The sequence below is a fragment of the Vipera ursinii genome (assembly GCF_947247035.1).
Source record: "Vipera ursinii genome assembly, chromosome: 3".
NCBI lineage: Eukaryota > Metazoa > Chordata > Lepidosauria > Squamata > Viperidae > Vipera > Vipera ursinii.
The window spans coordinates 4,390,960-4,412,006 of NC_139516.1; the positions used below are offsets into that span (position 1 = coordinate 4,390,960).

At 43.7% G+C, this 21,047-nt stretch overlaps 1 protein-coding gene across 4 annotated transcripts in view; it reads left to right on the forward strand.

Annotated features, from left to right (window-relative positions):
* Window positions 1-20,124, forward strand: part of RTEL1 (regulator of telomere elongation helicase 1) — a 147,370-nt gene extending 127,246 nt beyond the window's left edge. For all 4 annotated transcript variants that reach the window (XM_083360825.1, XM_083360827.1, XM_083360828.1 and 1 more), the window contains 4 exons: window positions 8,674-8,781; window positions 11,158-11,280; window positions 16,079-16,182; window positions 18,718-20,124. In XM_083360825.1, the coding sequence (XP_083216951.1) occupies window positions 8,674-8,781; window positions 11,158-11,280; window positions 16,079-16,182; window positions 18,718-18,810 (428 nt within the window). In that variant the 3' untranslated portion in view covers window positions 18,811-20,124. The remainder of the gene's footprint in view (window positions 1-8,673; window positions 8,782-11,157; window positions 11,281-16,078; window positions 16,183-18,717) is intronic.
* Window positions 20,125-21,047: the final 923 nt, after the last annotated feature.

Below are 21,047 nucleotides of genomic sequence, written 5' to 3' on the forward strand. Positions count from 1 at the left end.
GCTGCAAGCTCTTTTTCCCCACACTTTCAAGAGAGGAAATGGATAAACCCTGCCATGTAAAGCACTAAAATAGATGTCTCGATTTATTATTTATTTATTAAGAATATATACACACACACACACACACACATACATATATACATACACACACACACACACACACACACACACACACACACACACACATATATATATATATATGTAGATCTAGAGTCTCGGGTTTCTTCCCGCGTTCCTTTCATCTTCAGAAAGTTGTGGCGACGTTTCGACGAAATCTCATCCGTCATCATCAGGCCGGAGTGTTCCTCCTGCTGCTTTCAGGAGCAATGCGTGGTCTGTCTGTTCCTTTCCTTCCAACTGCCAGTGGGGCTGTGTTCTAAGGCGTGGCTGTCTTCTGATTGGGTGGATGTGTGGTTGTCTTCTGATTGGTTGGAGGCGTGGCTGTCTTCTGGTTGGGTGGGGTGTGTTCTGAATGGGTGGGGTTTTTTGTTGTGTTGTAATATCCTGAGTGTTGTGATTTGGTGTCCTGAGGAGTGGGCTGTGTAGTGGCCTCCAGAGCTTTGGTTTGGCTCCGAGTTCGAGGACCTGCTATGTATCTCTGGTATGGGTCAGTCAGGTTCGTGTGTGCGTTCTTCTGTTTGGGTGATGGCACTTTTGCTTGACTTGTTCTGTCTTTTGTGTGGGAGAGTTTTTGTTCTGGGTGTGGATGAGTCTTGCTGGGGCTGGTGGCATTTGGGGTTGTTTGTTGGTTTTTTAAATCCTTGTTTGCTGAAATTCGTTTCTCTATCAATGCTGGTTTCCAAATGGCATGATGACGGATGAGATTTCGTCGAAACGTCGCCACAACTTTCTGAAGATGAAAGGAACGCGGGAAGAAACCCGAGACTCTAGATCTACACATACAGACACCCGCGAGAATCTACGAAAACAAATATATATATATATATATATATATATATATATATATATATATATATATATATATATATATATATATATATATATATATATATACATACACACACACACACAGAGACACAGACACACATATATACATGTGTGTTTGTGCGTAAAGTTTTTTGGATTGCTAACAAAGAATTAAAGGGAATCCAAAAAATTTTACACAAATATGAGTTGTCACAGTTGCGACTACAGCCTGTGGATGGCCTTAGGTTAGGCTGAAACAGGCAATAAGGTTTGGCTTGTATTTGGGTCGGCAAGGTATTCTAAAATACCTGAAATGGTATAGGGTTTCCTGCCTGAGCAGGGGGCTGGACTAGATGACCTCCAAGGTCCCTTTCACCTCTATTAATCTGTTACTCTGTATCTGTCTGGGATCCCTAGGCCCATTAGCAAAAGCATCTCTTTGGGGTCTTTCAAGGTAAGGTCAATCTTGTTTCTGGGTGATTGCTTTTCCACAGGGAGAGAGCCATCATGGAAAAGGTTTTTCTTGGACCTCCTTAGGAAAGGTGATTTTATAACAGGGCCTATTAACAGAACCTTTAAAATGTTGCATTCCCCCTCCCCGTATATTAAGACTGTATGGAAGAGGAAGCCAATCCTGAACAGAAATCCACATTTCAACTCAAAAGGAAACCAAACGGGTTTTCCAGTGCACTCCAGTGGAAGAGTTGAAGCAGGAATTCCTCGCCAATGTTTTATGTCAACAGTCTGTACTCGGCTGCCCTGAAAGTACAGGAAGAAATAGTGCTTTTAACATACTTAAAATTAAAGTGGAGATGATGACAGCATTTTGTCTGCAGTTATGATCTGCAGTATTTGTAGCTTTGTTTGTTTTAGTGGTCTGAAAATTTCAGTGGAGGAAGGTTTTCAGGAAGGAAGAAGTCCGAGACAATTTTTAGAATTATCACCGCGAGTAAACCATGTATGTGTCATGGTTCCAACAGATGAAACTCTTCAAAAGAACTTGGAGATATATTTTTTTTAACCTTAAAGAATCTTTTATTCGAGAAATAAAATATCGGCACTACATAATCGAAGCCAGAACTGAATTCCCCTCCCCTAGGTACAAAGAGGGACGCGGTGGCTCAGTGGGTTTGGACGCTGAGCTTGTCGATCAGAAGGTCGGCAGTTTGGCGGGTCGAATCCCGAGTGCCGCGTAACAGAGTGAGCGCCTGTTACTCGTCCCAGCTTCTGCCAACCTAGCAGTTCGGAAGCACGTAAAAATGCAAGTAGAAAAATAGGGACCACTCCGGTGGGAAGGTAACAGCGTTCCGTGCACCTTTGGCGTCTAGTCATGCCGGCCACATGACCACGGAGACGTCCTCGGACAAGCGCTGGCTCTTCGGCTTTGAAACGGAGATGAGCACCGGCCCCTAGAGTCGGAAACGACTAGCACGCATGTGCGGGGGAACCTTTACCTTTACCTTTACCTTTACCTTAGGTACAAAGTAACAAAGTGCAATTCCCTCCTCCAATTAACAGTCATAAATCATATATTCCCCAATTAACTTGAAGCATGCGCGCTATCTCCCCAGCTGAATCAACTCTGGGCCCAGTGACCTTGGGTTCCCACGGCTGAGTTATTATTGTTATGGCTAGCTGGACTCTCATCCACATTCCCCCTCCCAGCAGCAACGAACTCTAAAAGCGATAGAGAAAAGATGGCTACGTTTCCATCTGTTGTCAAAGCAAGAGCATCCAACCACGTGAGCAGCGTTGACAGTATGCCTTTCAGTGTGAAGACAGACAGGTGTCTCCTGCTGACTACATATCACCCAAATTGGGGCTCTTTAATTAAAGCTTATCTACCTTACCTTTACAAATAAAGCAAAAAGGAGGCTATTTCTGCTTATTCGTAGTATGGGCCCTTAGTTGTTTTCTGAGTTGTCATCGGTGATTGGATCTTAAAAAAAAGCAAGACAGGGAGAAAATGTACTCATTTCAACTGTGGTGCTGGACAAGCAAAGGTGACCAACGAAGAAGTCCTAGAGCGCATAAGACCAGACATGTCACTGGAAGGAAAAATCACACAACTTGCGTCTCACTGACTTCGGCCATGTCACGCGGGGGAATTCACCGGAGAAAGGAATTATGTTGAGAAGAATCAGAAAGAAGTTTAATGAAGAGAAGGACGAGGGGGGACACGATAGTAGTCTTCCAGTATCTCAGGGGCTGCCCCCAAGAAGAGGGAGTCAAGCTATTCTCCAAAGCGCCTGAAGGCAGGACAAGAAGCAACGGATGGAAACTAACCAAGGAGAGAAGCGACCTAGAACTAAGGAGAAACTTCCTGACAGTTAGAACAATTAACCAGCGGAACAACCTGCCTCCAGAAGTTGTGAATGCTCCAACACTGGAAGTTTTTAAGAAGAGACTGGACAGCTATTTGTCTGAAATGGGATAGGGTTTCCAAGGTCCCCTGCAATTCTATTATTCTTATTATTATCAGCGATAAAAGGAAAACCAGGCCATCAAAGAACACAGTGGCTAAAGACCATGAAAGCTGACACCAGCCACAGCATAGAACAACTCCAAGAAGTAGTGCAAGATCTGAAGATGTGAAGAGACCTGGCCCATAGAATCCACCAAAAACAAACACAACTGAATCATCATCAGTGCTAAAAGGGAATTAGAACAGTTGCCACTCCCTTCTAGCACTGAGGATGTTACCTAGTTGGATAATGAAACGTCTGCAAGAAATCAACCAACCTCAGAGTGTACCCCTCCTCCTCCTCCTCCTCCTCTCCACACACCCTACTTCCTTCTAGCACTGAGGATGTTACCTAGTTGGATAATGGAACGTCTGCAAGAAAACCACCAAGCTGAGAGCGTACCCCTCCTTCTTCTCTCCTCTTCCTCCTCCTCCTCCTCCTCTCTACAGACCCTACTCCCTTCTAGCACTGATGATGTAACCTACTTCGGGAATGAAATGTCTGCAGGCAAATGATCAAGCTCAGAGAGCAGCAAGGACCCCACAGTCCTCCTCCTCCTCCTCCTCCTCCCTTCTAGCACTGAGGATGTTCCTTAGTTGGATAATGAAACGTCTGCAAGAAAACAACCCACCTCAGAGCGCACCCCTCCTCCTCCTCCTCCTCCTCTCCACACACCCTACTCCCTTCTAGCACTGAGGATGTTACCTGATTTGGTAATGAAACATCTGCAAAAAATCAACCAAGCTCGGCAACCCCTCCAGTTCAGCCCCAAACTACAAATGTCCTCTTCTGTTTGTAATCTTACTGTTTTTAAGAGACACAACAGAAAAAGGGAGGTGCTGATTGTTAATGCTCTGTTTGGCACCTTCTCTGAAAGGCTGTTTAGAACCCCTGGGAGGGAATCACATATGGCGGGCTGCCTTTCCTCCTTCCTTCCCTCTTTCTCTTGCGCTTCAATGGTTGCTCAAAAATCCCTGTTAGAGGAGAAGCAAAGTCTGACAAAGCTGAAGGTGATGTTCTGTTCCAGCCTATGACCGGCCCTGTTTGTGTGTTAGGGACAACACCTTATTTTCCTTTTTACTGTCAATGGGCTGCAAAAACCCAACCCAAATTTACTTACAGTTCAAACAAAAAAAGCAACAAAATATTATGAATCGAAATATCAGACAATGAATGAAATGAATCGAAATATCAGACAAGAGTCAACAAACAAGAGTTAAACAGAAGTAGCCAGAACAGACCAGGATTCCCTTAGAATGTCTCCGAACGGTTGCCTTCAGCCACCAGCCCCGCCCACACCTTCCCCTTTTATTATCGGTCCCAAGGCGTGGCTTCTCACTGCCTTCTCCTCCTCTCACTGAGTTGCCTCATTGCTCGGCTCTGCTCGGCTCTGCTGGATTGCCTTCTGCTTCTAGCGTCTCTGAACAGATTCAGCTGTGACTCCTCTGAGTCCCACACCTCCTCCTCACACAGCTGAGCCTCATGAGGAACACAACTGAAGGGGCCAGGCTGAGAGTCCTGCAGTGCATCAGCCTCCCTCCAACACCGAAGGCTCTCCAAACCCCTCCTCCTCCTCCTCAGATTCCTCGGACTCAGCTGCTGGGAGCACAGGCTGACACTGAATCACAACAGGTGACTAGAATCACAGGATACAGGCACAGGAAGGACCTTATAATAAAACCGTGCAATGCTTCAGGGTCCATTTAGACCAGCTCTTTCGAATGCCCACGAGAACCCCTCTCTAGTTTTGCAAATGCTGCTTCTTCCAAAACTGAACAGTTGCACAGCCCGTGCAGGATTCCACCAAAGCAGTGTTTCTCAGCAACCTTAGCCGCTTGCAAACGGGTGGGCTTCAGCTCCCAGAATTCAGCGGGGCATTCTGGGAGTTGGAAGTCCCCCCGTGGCTGAGATGGAGAAAGAGGGATGTATAACCTAGCACAGTGTTTCTCAACCTTGGCATCTTGAAGAAGGATGGACTTCAACTCCCAGAATTCCCCCGCCAGCTAGGCTGGCGGGGGAATTCTGGGAGTTGAAGTCCACCCTTCTTCAAGCTGCCAAGGTTGAGAAAGACTAGCAGTCAACTTAAGAGCCACCTAGGTCTTGTTGGAAAAACTCCAGCAAGGAACAGCTCGCCGTTGTTCTCGGAAGACCGTTTCGCTGTTTAACAATGGCTTCGTTTTCAGTTTCTTCAGAACACATGATTCACTTAGTAGTAAAGACTGGGCCGATCTTTTCCTCTTGAAGTTTGCGGGTTGTTGTTTTTTTTAACTAGCTTAATAAAAAGATAAGGATATTTGTCATCTTCCTTCTGCTAATATTATGGTTTCTTAACTAAGGAATGAATGGATGATGTCACATGCCCTAAGAGCCAATAATCTGTAGTTACAGGGAAACACTTCATCACGGACCGATTCTCTCTCCCCCCCCCCCTTTCTGCATGTTGACCTCTTTTTTGCGGGGGAGGAAATTTCTCCAATTTTCCAGAAAACTTGGGTTTTCAGTCAGGAAGAGAAAGGCACATTTTGTCCCATATTTTCATATTTCAACCTCGCCCTTCCAAAGAGAGCATGCTGTGGTTTTAACCCATTCGTGACTGTAATTCTGTCATTTCAGCAATTTTTTTTTTAAAAAAAAACACATTAAAGGTAGTCCTCGACTTACAACAGTTTGCTTAGTGACCCTTTGAAGTTACAGCGTCAGCGAAAAAAGTGGCTTATGGCCATTTTCCACCTTTGCAACCATTACAGCATCCCCACGGTCACAGGATCAAAATTCAGATGCTTGACAACTGACTCCTATTTACGACCGTTGCCATTTTCCCAGGGTCATGTGATCCCCTTTTTACAACCTTCTGACAAGCAAAGTCGATGGGGAAGCCCGAGTCACTTAATAGTTGTGTTACCAATTTAACAAAGTGCAGTGATTCACTTAACAATTGTGGCGAGGAAAGTCGTAAAATGGGGCAAAACGCACTTTAACAAATGTCTCGCTTAACAACAGAAATGTTGGTCTCAATTGTGTTCATAAATCGAGGGCTACCTGTATTTTGTAGGGACGCGGTGGCTCAGTGGGTTAGGACGCTGAGCTTGTCGATCGGAAGGTCGGCAGTTTGGAGGGTCGAATCCCGAGTGCCGCGTTAACAGAGTGAGCGCCTGTTACTCGTCCCAGCTTCTGCCAACCTAGCAGTTCGAAAGCACGTAAAAAAAATGCAAGTAGGGAAATAGGGACCACTACGGTGGGAAGGTAACAGTGTTCCGTGCGCCTTTGGCGTCTAGTCATGCCGGCCACATGACCACGGAGACGTCCTCGGACAAGCGCTGGCTCTTCGGCTTTGAAACGGAGATGAGCACCGGCCCCTAGAGTTGGAAACGACTAGCACGCATGTGCGGGGGAACCTTTACCTTTACCTGTATTTTACCTCTCAAGGCCATATTCTACATAAATCTTAAACGCATAGTTTAGAAGCACTGTTGGGAGAGGCATTGTTAGCCTCACAGCTTGATGGATACAGTCACCTGATTGTTCCTGGTTTTAAATTGGGAGTAAGATTCACATCTGAATACAGACGATTCTTAAAGCCAATATAAAGATAAAAACCAGAGGCTTGTCTTTTAGGCTTAATGGGCAAAGAACTTAAAAAAAAGAAAGAATTTGGAATTTTGTCGTTAATACGTGCTGACAGCAACAGCACGGCTCTGTGTATGAACATGGAAAGATATTTTAATTTCTGTAATGGACGACTGGCTGGAAAAAGTGATGGAGTTGGGAGAGATGGCGAACTTGCCTGCCCTAGTGAAAGAAGAGAATAAAGCTGACTTTTGTTTCCACTTGGAAACCACTTTGGGATTTTGTGCTTGAGGTGGAGAAAAGAAAGAAAGAAACTTTGGCTATGAATTCTGCTGATTTAGATAGGCCGGTGGTGGCGAACCTATGGCACGCGTGCCACAAATGGCACGCAGAGCCTCTCTGTGGGCACGCGCGCCGTCGCCACAGTCCTAGGCCTTCAGCTGGGTTTTATAAAACCTTTTCGCTTTAGGACTCGGCTGCCGTGTGCAAAAAAAAAAAAAGGTTCAATCAATCGATCAATTTCAACTTCTCGCGGAGAAAAAAAGATCTTGCAAAGTTGGAGTCGATGGATTGAACTTTTTAGTCCCACCCAGTCTGCCGTTACCACCGCAGCCACGCCCACCCAATGGGCCACGCCCACCCAATGGGCCACGCCCACCCGGCACCCAACGATACATAAGTGGGTTTTGGGTTGCAGTTTGGGCACTCGGTCTCTAAAAGGTTCGCCATCGCTGAGATAGGCTGTCGTTACAGAAATGGCTAGTAGTATATACTACAGGTAGTCCTCACACTTACAACTGTTCATTTAGTGACGGTTCAAAGTTACAACATTACTGAAAAAAGTGACATGACCATTTTTCACATTTACAACCGTTGCAGCATCAGCATCCCCTGGTCACGTGATCAAAATTCAACCGCTTGGCAACCGACTCCTATTTACGACGTTTCAGGTCCTGGGCGGGTCACGTGATGACCTTTTATGACCTTCTGAAAAGCACAGTCAACGAGGAAACCAGATTCCCTTAACAACCCCGTTACTGATTTAATAAGTGCAGGGATTCACTTAACAACCGTGGCGCGCAAAAAAAAAAAGTCAAATAATGGGGCAAAACCCATTTCGCAAGAGTCTCACTGAGCAACAGAAATTTTGGGCTCAGTGACGGCCGTACGTCGAGGACTACCTGTATTGCGTAAAGGTTGAGGCTGTATTGCATTATCTTACGCTGCTGCGCTAAAGAGGTCAATGCCTTTTTCTTCCTTCTGTCCCTTTTGTCCTTCACTTTTTCTTCTTCCCTTCCTCCTCCCCTACTTTGCTCCTATTTTCATTCGTCTTTCTACTGTGTAAAAAAAAAAAAAAAATTTGGACCTGAGAAGTCTTCCCTTGTTTGGTTGTCCCAAGGGTGTTTGTTTTATTTTTTTGTTTTCCCCTCAAGGCAACTACAATTTCTTGGTATTTTATTTCAAAACATTTCATTTCTCATCCGAGAAACTCCTTTGGTTCTGAAAAAGCTTCTTGGAAGAGAAGCAAAAAAAAAAAAACCGCTTTCCAAGAAAACAGGAGGAAAATCCAGTTGCCTTTTTAGGGGACAAAAAACAACAACAACCATGACCTGGCTGATAAGAGAATCTCCATATAGACTATTTGTCTGAGAAGATGAGACATGTTCTTGTTTTTTTTCCTTGGAAGTGACCTGCTGCTTTGTTTTTCTGATAGGCTTCGCTCCTTTCGTCCGCCCGCATCACAAGGAGCGGTTCCTACAGATGTGCGGAGAGCTGACTGGCATGGCTTTCCCAGAGGAGAACAAAAAGGAAGATTGCCTTGGTAAGAACTTTTACGCTGCACAACGCCCTGACAATTTTCAGTGCTTCTTTTACTGGCACTTCCACACTCATCGTTAAAATATTGCTTGCGTCGTCATTTGAAATATATATATATATATTTTAAAAAAAACAACAACAACAACCCAGAATACTCAACAGATGAGTTTTACCTTCCTGGGAAGCGTACTGTGGTGTCATTCTTAATACAGATTTTTCTTTCATTAGCTGGATTTGTAGAACATTACACACTTATCTGTCAACCTTGGAACGCCGGGTGGATTTCAGAATGATGAGTCAAATCCCTACAGCAAATTTAGCAAAGTGGGCTAAAGAAAGCTCAAAGCCTCTATAAGGAAACATCACACTGCTGCACACAGACACTCCTCGTCCGGCAGCCATTGGTTTAGTGACTGTTCCAAGTTATAACGGCTCTGAAAAAGTGACTCGTGACTGTTTTTCACACTTAACGACCGTTGCAGCATCCCCACGGTCACAGGATCAGAATTCGGATGCTTGGCCACCGGCTCGTATTTATTTTTTATCTACCTTACCTCAGGGCGGCTTACAATCTAAAGCACAAATCAATGTGCTTAGCAATAGCCTTCATTCTATGTATATGCCTGCTTATTAGGGCTTTCGCCCCCCCCCCCCAAGCAGCATTATTACAAAGTCAGCTTATTGCCCCCAACAATCTGGGTCCTCATTTTGCCTACCTCGGAAGGATGGAAGGCTGAGTCAACCTTGAGCCTGGTGGGACTCGAACCTGCACTAATTGCAGGCAGCTGGTGTTACTTAAGGAGGCATTAGCCCAGATAGATATAGTGTCCCGGGGTCATGTGATCACCTTTTACGACCCTCTGACAAGCAACGTCAATGAGGAAGCCAGATTCACTTAACAACCATGTTGCTCACTTAACAATTACAGTGATTTGCTTAACAACCGTGGCAAGAAAGGTCGTACAATGGGGCAAAACTCATTTACCAGCTGTCTCACTTAGCAACAGAAATGTTACCTGTGCTTAGTAACTTAGTAGAGATGCCTAGAAATTAGGCATATGATGTAGAGTTTGGGCTGAGAGAGGACCAATAGCAACATGGGGGCCCTTTTAGTTAGCCCCAACTGAGGAAGGAATGGGATGGCAAAAGCATATCATGATACTCTCATTATTTTATTTTATTTTATTTTATTTTATTGTTGTTGTTAGCTGCGAAGTTGTGTCCGACCCATCACGACCCCATGGACAATGTTCCTCCAGGCCTTCCTGTCCTCTGCCATCTTCTGGAGTCCATTTAAGCTCACGCCTCCCGCTTCAGTGACTCCATCCAGCCACCTCGTTCTCTGTCGTCCCGTTCTTCTCTTGCCCTCAACCTTTCCCAGCATGAGGCTCTTCTCCAGTGAGTCCTTCCTTCTCATTAGGTGGCCAAAGGATTTGAGTTTCGGCTTCAGGATCTGGCCTTTTATTTGTTTATCAAATTTCTATACTGCCCATCTCACTTGCATGACTCCATAAAACCATAAAAGAGCTCCAGTGGCACAGTGCATAGAATGTAGAATGCTGCCAGGAGTTCGATCCTGACCAGCTCACCGTTGACTCAACCTTCCATCCTTCCAAGGTTGGTAAAATGAGGAGCCGGATTGCTGGGGGCCATAGGCTGACTCTGTAAAACCGCTTAGAGAGGGCTATAAAGCACTGTATATAGGTCTAAGTCAGTGATGGCGAACCTTTTAGAGACCAAGTGCCCAAACTACAACCCAAAACCCACTTATGTATCATTGGGTGCCAGGTGGGCGTGGCCCATTGGGTGGGCATGAGTGCGGTGGTAATGGCAGCCTGAGTGGGACTAAAAAGTTCAATCAATCAATTCCAACTTTGCAAGATCTTTCTTTTTTCCCATGAGAAGTTAAAATTGATTGATTGAATCTTTTTTTTCCCCACACGCCAGCGGAGGCCTAAAGCGAAAAGGTTTTATACAACCCAGCTGAAGGCCTAGGACTGGGGCGACGGCGCGCATGCCCACAGAAAGGGCTCTGCGTGCCACTTCTGGCACACGTGCCATAGGTCCGCCACCACGGGTCTAAGTGCTATTGCTATTGCTATGAAAACATTTAAGAAATTGACAGTCCCATCGGATACGTCTTTCCTATCTGCAGATCAGAAGGGGCTAACTGAATCGTGCCAATTGGAATTCTGCAAGACAGTTAAACCTTGATTTATTTCACCTATAAGATTTCTGTAATTCTGCTTTTTTTTAGTAATAATTAAAGCAAATTTTCTTGGAGAGGTTGTACAGATATCACAGGAGTGTGTGTGGGGAGAGCTGTCTGAATGGAGTCCCGTATGTTCTTGGCAATGTGATTATGTAATATTTTCTGCAGATTCTTCCAAGAATGAAGCACCACAGCAGCTCCAAAATCCAGACCCACAGGAAATCGAGAGAGGGGCCAGCAGATTACGAAAATCCATAGACGATGACAGCCTTCCTCTCTCTCCAATAGGTGGTGGGTGTCTTTTGATTAAGTGTTGTTGTTTAGTTGTGAAGTCGTGTCTGACCCATCGCGACCCGACGGACAACGTTCCTCCAGGCCCTCCTGTCCTCCACCATCTTCTGGAGTCCATTTAAGCTCTCGCCTCCTGCTTCAGTGACTCCATCCAGCCACCTCATTCTCTGTCGTCCCTTTCTTCTTTTCTTGCCCTCCATCTTTCCCAGCATGAGGCTCTTCTCCAGTGAGTCCTTCCTTCTCATTAGGTGGCCAAAGTATTTGAGTTTCAACTTCAGGATCTGGCCTTCTAAAGAGCAGTCAGGGTTGATCTCCTCTAGGACTGACCGGTTTGATCGCCTTGCAGTCCAAGGGACTCGCAGGAGTCTTCTCCAGCACCATAGTTCAAAGGCCTCAATTCTTTGGCGCTCAGCCTTTCTTACTGTCCAACTTTCACTGCCATACATTGCAACTGGGAAGACCATAGCCTTGACTATCTGCACTTTTGTTGGCAGGGTGATGTCTCTGCTTTTTAGTGTGCTGTCTAGATTTGCCATGGCTTTCCTCCCCAGGAGCAAGCGTCTTTTAATTTCTTGGCTGCAGTCCCCATCTGCAGTGATCTTGGAGCCCAGGAAAATAAAATCTGTCACTACCTCCATTTCTTCCCCATCTATTTGCCAGGAATTGAGAGGGCCAAATGCCATGATCTTGGTTTTCTTAATGTTGAGTTTCAACCCAACTTTTGCACTCTCCTTCTTCACCCGCAACAAGAGGCTCTTTAGTTCTTCTTCACTTTCTGCCATTAGAGTGGTGTCATCTGCATATCTTAGGTTGTTGGTATTTCTCCCGGCAATTTTAATTCCAACTTTTGATTCATCTAGCCCTGCCTTTCTCATGATGTGCTCTGCATATAAGTTAAATAGGCAGGGCGACAGTATACAGCCTTGCCAGGCTCCTTCCCCAATTTTGAACCAGTCAGTGGTTCCGTGATTAAGTAGATTAAGTTCCCTTCTCTCTAAATCCATTTTTTTCAACCTTTTAAGAGGTGTGGACTTCAAATCCCAGAATCCCCCAGCCAGCATGGCTGGCTGGGGAATTCTGGGATTTGAAGTCCACATATCATAAAGCAACCAAGGTTGAGAAACACCGTTCTAAAGAAGGCTTATCAGCTACTGGCAGTCCTTGACTTACAGCCATTTAGTGACCATTTAAAGTTACAATCGCTCTGAAAAAAAGTCACTTCATGGCCATTTTTTTTACACTTAGTGACCACTGCAGTGTCCCTGTGGTCATGTGATCAAAATTCTGTTGCTTGGCAACTGGCTTCTGTTTATGACAGTTGCAGTGCAGTCCACGGGGAAGCCAGATTCAGTTAACAGCTGTGTTACTAACTTAACATCTGCAGTGATTGGCTTAACAACGGTGGCAAGAAAGGCCATGAAATGGGGCAAAACGCACGCAAGAGCTCTCTCGCTTAGCCATGGAAATTTTGGGCTCGATTTTGGTTGTAAGCCAAGGGGTTCCTGTACATGGGAACTACAGATGGAAGGTTGCAGATTATATATTGCAAAGCAGATTAAAGTCTCCATTGGGTGACGAAGAAGAAATGAAACGAATGCCTTTACACAAAAACAGTTATGACTGGGTTTTTTGTTGTTGTTGTGTCTCACTGTTAAAATAAACACCGGGCTTCGACAAACATCAATTTGCCTACAGGGGGAACAGGTCGACAGATGATGCCATAGCTACTGCTCTACACTCTGTAGCAAGTCATCTTGAGAAACCTGGAAGTTATGTCAAGATGCTTTTCGTTGATTACAGCTCGGCTTTCAACACCATTTTGCCGAGCATCCTTATTGAAAAGCTGACTCACTTGAATTTTTCCTCCTCCATCTGCGATTGGATTAAAGACTTTCTCAGGGACCGGCTACAAACAGTGAGGGTCAGGTCTGTTTTATCCACCCCCCCTGAAGCTTTGTACCGGCTCGCCACAGGGCTGCGTGCTTAGCCCCTACCTGTACTCACTGTACACATACGATTGTGTATCGTCCGACCCATCTACTGCGATCATTTTTTTTAATTGAAAAGTTTTACAGTACATTTTTGAATACAAAACCCCTCCCCCTCCCCTCTCCCCAAACCTCCCCAACTCTCCCCTCCCCTCCCCTTCCCCCTCCCCGACTTCCCAGAGCTAAATACAGGGTATAAAAATACAAACAAACATAATCTAAAATATGCAAACAACAATAAGATATTAAATTCTATCGCACTTTAACTCTTAATAAAATAACTACAAGCTAATTATACATCATATAAATCCGCTACTTATTCAAATGCTAAGTGAAACTTTTTAGTCCCATATTTATTCTGAATATAATCTATCCATCTCTTCCACTCCACGGTATATCTCTGTTGCAATTGTTCTTTCAAGTATGCTGAAATCTTTGCCATCTCCGCCAAGTTAGAAACTTTTAAAGTCCATTCTTCTATAGTCGGCAGTTCTTCCTTCTTCCAATATTGCGCCACTAAAAGTCTCGCTGCCGTAATTAAATTCAACATCAATTTAATATCTACAACGGTGGTATCTGTGATAATACCCAATAGTGCGATCATTAAGTTCGCAAATGATACCACTGTAGTGGGTCTTATTACAGGTGGGGATGAAACAGCGTTCCGGGGGGAGGTACAAAAACTATCCCAGAGAACAACTTGCACCTGAACATCAGCAAGAGGAAACAGATGGTGCTAGACTTCTGGAGAAAAAAGGAGGAACCAGCCCCATTTTACATCAGGGAGGATTGTGTGGAGAGAGTTTCCTCCTTTCAATTTCTGGGAGTCCACCTCTGTGAAGATCTTACCTGGAAAGTTAATACAACCCAGGTGGCCAGAAAGGCCCAACAGAGACTCCACTTTCTCAGGGTCTTGCGGAAGAACAGGGTAGAACAACGGCTAGTGACCCTCTTTTACCGGTCTACTATAGAGAGCGTCCTCTCGTACTGTATTGTGGTTTGGTATGCTGGTCTGACAGCCGCGGATAGGAAAGCATTACAGAGGGTGGTGAGTACAGCACAAGACATTGTGGGCTGTTCCCTGACACCACTGGATGACCTCGCCAGGGCCCGCTGCCTTGGAAGAGTGAGGAAAATCCTCAGGGACGACTCACACCTTGGTCGATACCTCTTTACTCTCCTACCGTCAGGTAGGAGATACAGGAGTATAGCCAGGCTGAAGAACAGCTTTTATCCATGGGCGGTTAGGCTTTTGAACGGGAAATAATTTTATAAACTTTATGCACAATTGACTTGCAAGGCCGGTGCGTTGTGCAATTAGCTCACACGATGTAATAAGATGGAGGGTTTGTTGTCACTGTAAGTTGGGGGTGGGGGCACGAAGGGAGGCTCAGCCAATCTCAACGTATACTTGGTTGTACTTTGACAAGAAAGGTTCAAAATAAACCTACCATTAAAATTACGGACTGATCAGTTCTTTGTCAGTGGGCAAACGTACAAAATCAGCAGGGGATCAAATAATTCCCCACCACCACCACCGCTATATGTAGATCAGATTATCCTTGTGAAGTTGATTTGGGGTATTTGGATTTATTCAGTTTAGTACATCAGTTTGCAATGGGGGTAATCAAATTATTTATTATTATTATTTTTTATCCCGACTGAAATCTCTCAGGCTAGCTGATAAATCAAGTCCTACAAATTAAAATAAATATTTTTAAAACACACACACACACACACACAAGAAAGAAAGGAAAGGAAAGGCAGAAACTAAACTCTTCTAGGCCAGAATATTGTTGTGAAGTTTGTTTTATTTTATTTATTTATTAATGGGGCTTATATCCCGCCCTATCTCCTGAAGGACTCAGGGCGGCTAACAGCAATAATATACAATAAATACAGAAATTAAGATAAAATTAAAATTAAAGGCCTCTGTACAATAAATTAAAATTAAAAATTAAAAATAGAGTTAAAAATTGTAAACATAATTAAAATAAAAATTAAACATAATTAAATCCCTGCCAGTCCAGGTCAGCCGGTTGAAAAAGGAGTGTTTTGAGGCCGCGGCGATGGGTTTGATGGGTTGATTTCTATAACTGCCCATCTCAGCAAATGACTGAAAACCTTTTTTATTTTCTGAGAACTTGTCTGATCAGTCTTGGTTGACATTTGTTCCTTTGGCTGAATTACAAAAATGTAAACTTCCCTTTGATTCTGGTTGTCGGGTGGAGATGGGTAGGTAGCTTTTCCTGTTGCCATCTTTTTTGCGCTAGAGATCTTTCCATATTTGGGCCCTCTGGTCAAGATCAACATGAAACTTCTGTTTGGTTCCGCAACCTGAAAACAATTATCTTTAAGCAAGCGAAGTAGGGAGGGGCCCTTGGTGCTCTCTTTGCTTGCTGGTTTTCTTGCAGACGTTTCATGACCCGACTAGGTGACATCATCAGTGCTAGAAGGGAGTGGGGAGAAGGAGGAGGAGGAAGACTGTGGGGTCCTTGGTGCTCTCTTTGGGTTGTCTTCTTGCAGACGTTTCATTACCCAGACTAGGTAACGTCGTCAACACTAGCACTTAACGATGCTACCTCGTTTGGGTAAGGAAATGTCTGCAGGAAAACCACCAAGCTCAGAGAGCATCAAAGAGCCCACATTTCAACCCTGAGCCACAGAGATTCTCCTTTATTGGCAAGTGAAGCCTGACTGGCATTTCATCTGTGTTTCAAGTGCTCGAGCGGAGGAAAGAATCTGCTGCGAGGTCAAAGGATTGGTCTGGTGTGAAAGCCACTTCATTCTTCTTCCTTTTCCCTGTTTAGGTGGCTATACGTGTGCTAAATGCGGTTCTAAGCATGGTGTGCCCTTTAAATGCCAGCAGTGTTCCTTCACATGTTGCAACGAATGTTGGGAGAATGCCTTGAAGGTTAGCTTTCGTTTTCATTTTTTTCTCCCCTTTGGTCTTAAATTGCGTCAGCTGATTTATTTTTGTCTATTTATTTATTTGTATCCTGCCTTTATTATTTTTACAAATACCTCAGGGTGTCTGTCTGTCTATCCATCCATCCATCCATTCATTTACCGTATCTATCTATATCTATCTATCTATCTATCTATCTATCTATCTATCTATCTATCTATCTATCTATCTATCTATCTAACTATCTCTAACTATCTATCATATTAAGAACCATCCATCTCCACCAGAAAGGTATTCTGGATGGTATACAATAAAATATTGAAAGCGTAAAAGTAGAGTAGGACAGAACAGAATAGGAATAGAATTAGAATTAGAATTAGAATTAGAATTAGAATAGAATAGAATAGAATAGAATAGAATAGAATAGAATTTAAATAATGGAATGGAATAGGATAGGATAGGATAGGATAGAATAGAATAGAATAGAATAGAATAGAATAGAATAGAATAGAATAGAATAGAATAGAATAGAATAGAATTTAAATAATGGAATGGAATAGGATAGGATAGAATAGAATAGAATAGAATAGAATAGAATAGAATAGAATTTAAATAATAGAATTTAAATAATTCTTGTTCTGCTTTGAGGAGTAGCTTGTCTCCCTCTTTGGGGCAGCCCCACAAATATTGGAAGACTGCTATCCTGTCCCCCCTCATCCTTTTCTTCATTAAACTAGACTACCCAATTTCTGTAATCGTTCTTTGTATGTTTTAGCCTCCAGTCCCCTAATCATCTTTGTTGTTCTTCTCCGCACTTTTTCTAGAGTCTCAACATCTTTTTTACATCACAATGATCAAAACTGGATGTAGTATTCCAAGGCATTATAGAGTGGTATTAATACTTCACATGATCTTGATTCTATCCCTCTATTAATGCAGCCTAAAGCTTCCTGATACTTTGTGTTAGTTCATAAATATTGATGTATATGTTTCTATTATTATTATTATTATTATTATTATTATTATTATTATTATTATTATTATTATTATTATTATTCTGACAGATGCTTCCTTGTGAAAATTGTCCTTGAAGAAGTGTAGAATAAATTTAGGATAGAAGTTTTGTGTTCCTTGTAAAGCACCAGTTGGCTCCTTCAAATGCACATTATTTTCCCTTAATACGGGGCGAACACAAACGACATGGAGCGTCAAACCTCAAGTTGGTTTAACCATATTTCAAAAATGTGACCGCTGTTTTCTGGAAAGGGAGATAGATGTCTCAGACATTATGGTTGAGGGGAGGTCAAAGGCACTAAAATTGGCTCTGGTGGTGGCCACAGATCTGTACCCGCTAGTAAAGGAAACCCAAACAGTGTTGAGATTGGAAAGAAAGAAGGGAAACAGGAAACTCAAGTGGTCACCTTGCCCTTTGGCTGGATGCAGTTTGGGAATTTGTGAGGTCACCAATGCAAGAAGCTGTCCTGAGTTTTTGGATTTAAGATTGCTAATCCAGGAAGCCAAAGTAGACATAACATTGCATGACTCTTTCATGCTTATCATCATTAACCAGAAACCCACAGAGGTTGGTATGTGGTCAGAATAATCCCTTTGACTGGTCTTATTTCTAAAGTTTCTCATACCAAGATAAAACTATTTTAGAAAGGCTAGTTTAGAATGAGTGGGAATGGAAGGTTTTGCCAGGCGTAGTCTCCTAATCAAGATAAGCAATTGCAACAGCCAGCCACAACGTCAGTGCCGTATCTACTGTACTAGTCCGTACAATGTAACATAAAACAGAGGCTACTTCTGTGGTACTTACACAATTGTCTGGAGGTTGGAGTTGGTACCAAATGTAACAAGGGATCACCAGGTGCCTGCACGGAAAGTTCTGTGTTGACTGGCATTTATTTATATATATATTTTTAATCCCATTTATATCCCGCCCTTCTCCGAAGACTCAGGGCGGCTTACAATCTAAGAAGCACAAATCAATGTGCTTAGCAATAGCCTTCATTCTATGTATATGCCTGCTTATTAGGGCTTTTACACACATCCCAAGCGGCATTATTACAAAGTCAGCTTAATTGCCCCCAACAATCTGGGTCCTCATTTTACCTACCTCGGAAGGATGGAAGGCTGAGTCAACCTTGAGCCTGGTGGGACTCGAACCTGCGCTAATTAAATGGGGAGTTCCAGTCCTGCCTTAGGCACAAAAGCCAGTTGGGTGACTTTGGGCCAGTCTAGGAGATGGTGAGCTCTAGTCTCATCTTAGTCATGAAAGCCAACTGGGTGGCTTTGGGCCAATTCCTCTCTCTCTCTCTCTCAGCCCAATCCACCTCACAGGATTGTTGTTTGGGGCGGGAGGGGGTTGGCATAGGAAGAGGAAGGCATGTTCACTACCTTCAGGTATTTGTAAAAATAATAAAGGCAGAATACAAAAAAATAATTTGGACTTTAATTCACCGTCTTAAACAGTGTAGGCATCAAGGATCCTGGGGGGAAAGTGCCATATTTTGACTGCTCTTGTGTTTCCCCACACAGCTTGCCAAGAAGTGCCCAGAATGTCAAGCGGATACCAAGAGAAGACACTTGGCCGTATCTTACTGGCCAGATCCCCCCGTGAAAGACAAGTAGAGTGAATACTTGAGATGCTCAATGGGATCCACAGACTTGTGTGGGTTGCTCCAGCTGGTCTGTGTGAAAGAGGAACTAAAAAAAAATATTGCAAGTTATTTTAAGTCACCTTTCTGGACCCTCCACCCCCACCCCTGTTCCCTTGGGGTTCCTCTTCTCTTAAGAGAAGCCACAGGGTTTTCATCATTAGCATTCTCCAGATATTTGAACCACTGAAGTGCTCCTGTCCGTTTCGGTCGGTCCAGACGGCGTTTAAATCAGAGTTAACGTTTTGTTATCCTTTTTCTAATAATGATCTTTGCAGCGAGGCCAGGTACCACAAAGCCTATTGTCTTTATTATGGGAAAATTAAAAAGGACTTTCTAATATGGACTCTGCGTGGCGCTTTCGATTCTGTCTCTGAAGAATCACCTCTCACTTTTTTTTATTTTTATTATTTTTTATTTTGCCGTCCTTATAATAGGAATTAAATGAAGCTGCCACTAAGTCCCATTAGTTTGAATTGCCACGGGATCTGGATAGGCATGTATTTTAAACAAAGGAATAAATTACAGGTAGTCCTCGACTTACAACAACAACTGACCCCCCCAAATTTCTGTTGCTAAGTGAGACACTTGTTAAGTGAGTTTTGCCCCATTTACAACTTTTCTTGCCACCGTTGTTAAGTGAAATCGCTGAGGCAGTGATGAAAAAGCAGAAAGAACCTAAATGATGCCTCTATGTTTATGTGATCCATTGTTTATTTTAGAATGGGGGCACATAAAGCCCTAAATGGCTTGGGTCCGGATTATCTAAGGGAACACCTGCTGTCGGCATCAACTTCCCATCGTCCTGTGCGCTCCCACAGGGAGGGCCTTCTCAGGGTACCACCGGTTAAGGAATGCCGGCGGGTTATTCCCAACGGAAGGGCGTTCTCTGTGGGCGCGCCGGCCCTATGGAACCAACTTCCCACGGAACTCAGGACTGCCCCCGACCTTCGCTCATTTCGCCGGGACTTGAAAACCTGGTTCTTCGAGCTGTTTGGCCCAGACTGAGGGGTTTTAATTTAATTTAACTTAATTGGCTTTTAGTTTAACTTCAGGGACTGTAATTTAATTAATAGTTTTAATTGATTTTTATTTTGTATACTATGTATTTTAATTTTCCCTGTAAACCGCCCTGAGTCCTACGGGAATAGGGCGGTATATAAATTTAAATAATAAATAAATAATAACTTCAGGATTGGCTTTTTACCAAGGATGATTTGTGAATGTTTTGGCTGACATAGTGATTTAATTGTTAGGATTGCATTTGAATTTATTGACCATTTATTATCCTTGTGCATTATCCTTAAAACAAGACCTTTGAATAAATTACATAAATCCAACAATGATCAGTGAAGTATATTTTGATCACTGGATAGCCACTTCTCTGGAATGGTATGAGTTTCCTGCTTGAGCAGGGGGTTGGACTAGAAGACCTCCAAGGTCCCTTCCAACTCTATTATTCTTTTTATTCTTTTAATATGGTTGTTAAGTGGATCTGGCTTCCCCATTGACTTAGCTTGTCAGAAGGCTGTAAAAGCTGGTCACATGACCCTTGGACACCCTGCAGCTGTCGTAAATATGAGTCAGTTGCCAAGCATCTGAATTTTGGATGCTGCAATAGTCGTAAATGTGAAAAACGGTCATAAGTCAATTTTCTTCAGCGCTGTTGCAACTTCGCATGGTCACTAAATGAATGTAAGTCAAGGACTACCTGTAATTCTCAACATCTCTTACTTTTTTCCCCACATCCACTTCCCACATTCCTACCAGCTATGCGTATACATATATATATAATGTTCCGCTGGTAGAAAATGCGTCCCACTCATCTGCAAAAATGAAAAATTACAAAACGTCACGCTATCATAAATGGGCTAGGCCAGGGGTCGGCAACCTGAAAAAGGAAAAGAGCCACTGGGAAACGGTTCCATCACACATAAAAAAAGTGGGAGCCGCGTGCGTGCGTCCATGCACGTGCATGCGCAAAAAAAGTTTTGCGCATGCGCAAAATGTTTTTTCTTGCGCATGCGTGGACGCGCGCGCTTGCCATTTTTTTTATGTGTGATGGAACCAGTTCCCGGTTGCGCGACGGCCCGTCTGCAAAGCTGCCGCTTTCGGCAGCCTGCAAACGTGCCGCGGCAGCTTTCTCAAAGAGCGGCGCCGCTGCCCGTTTGCGCGGAGGTACGCGCGCACCTCCGCCCATTATAAATAGCG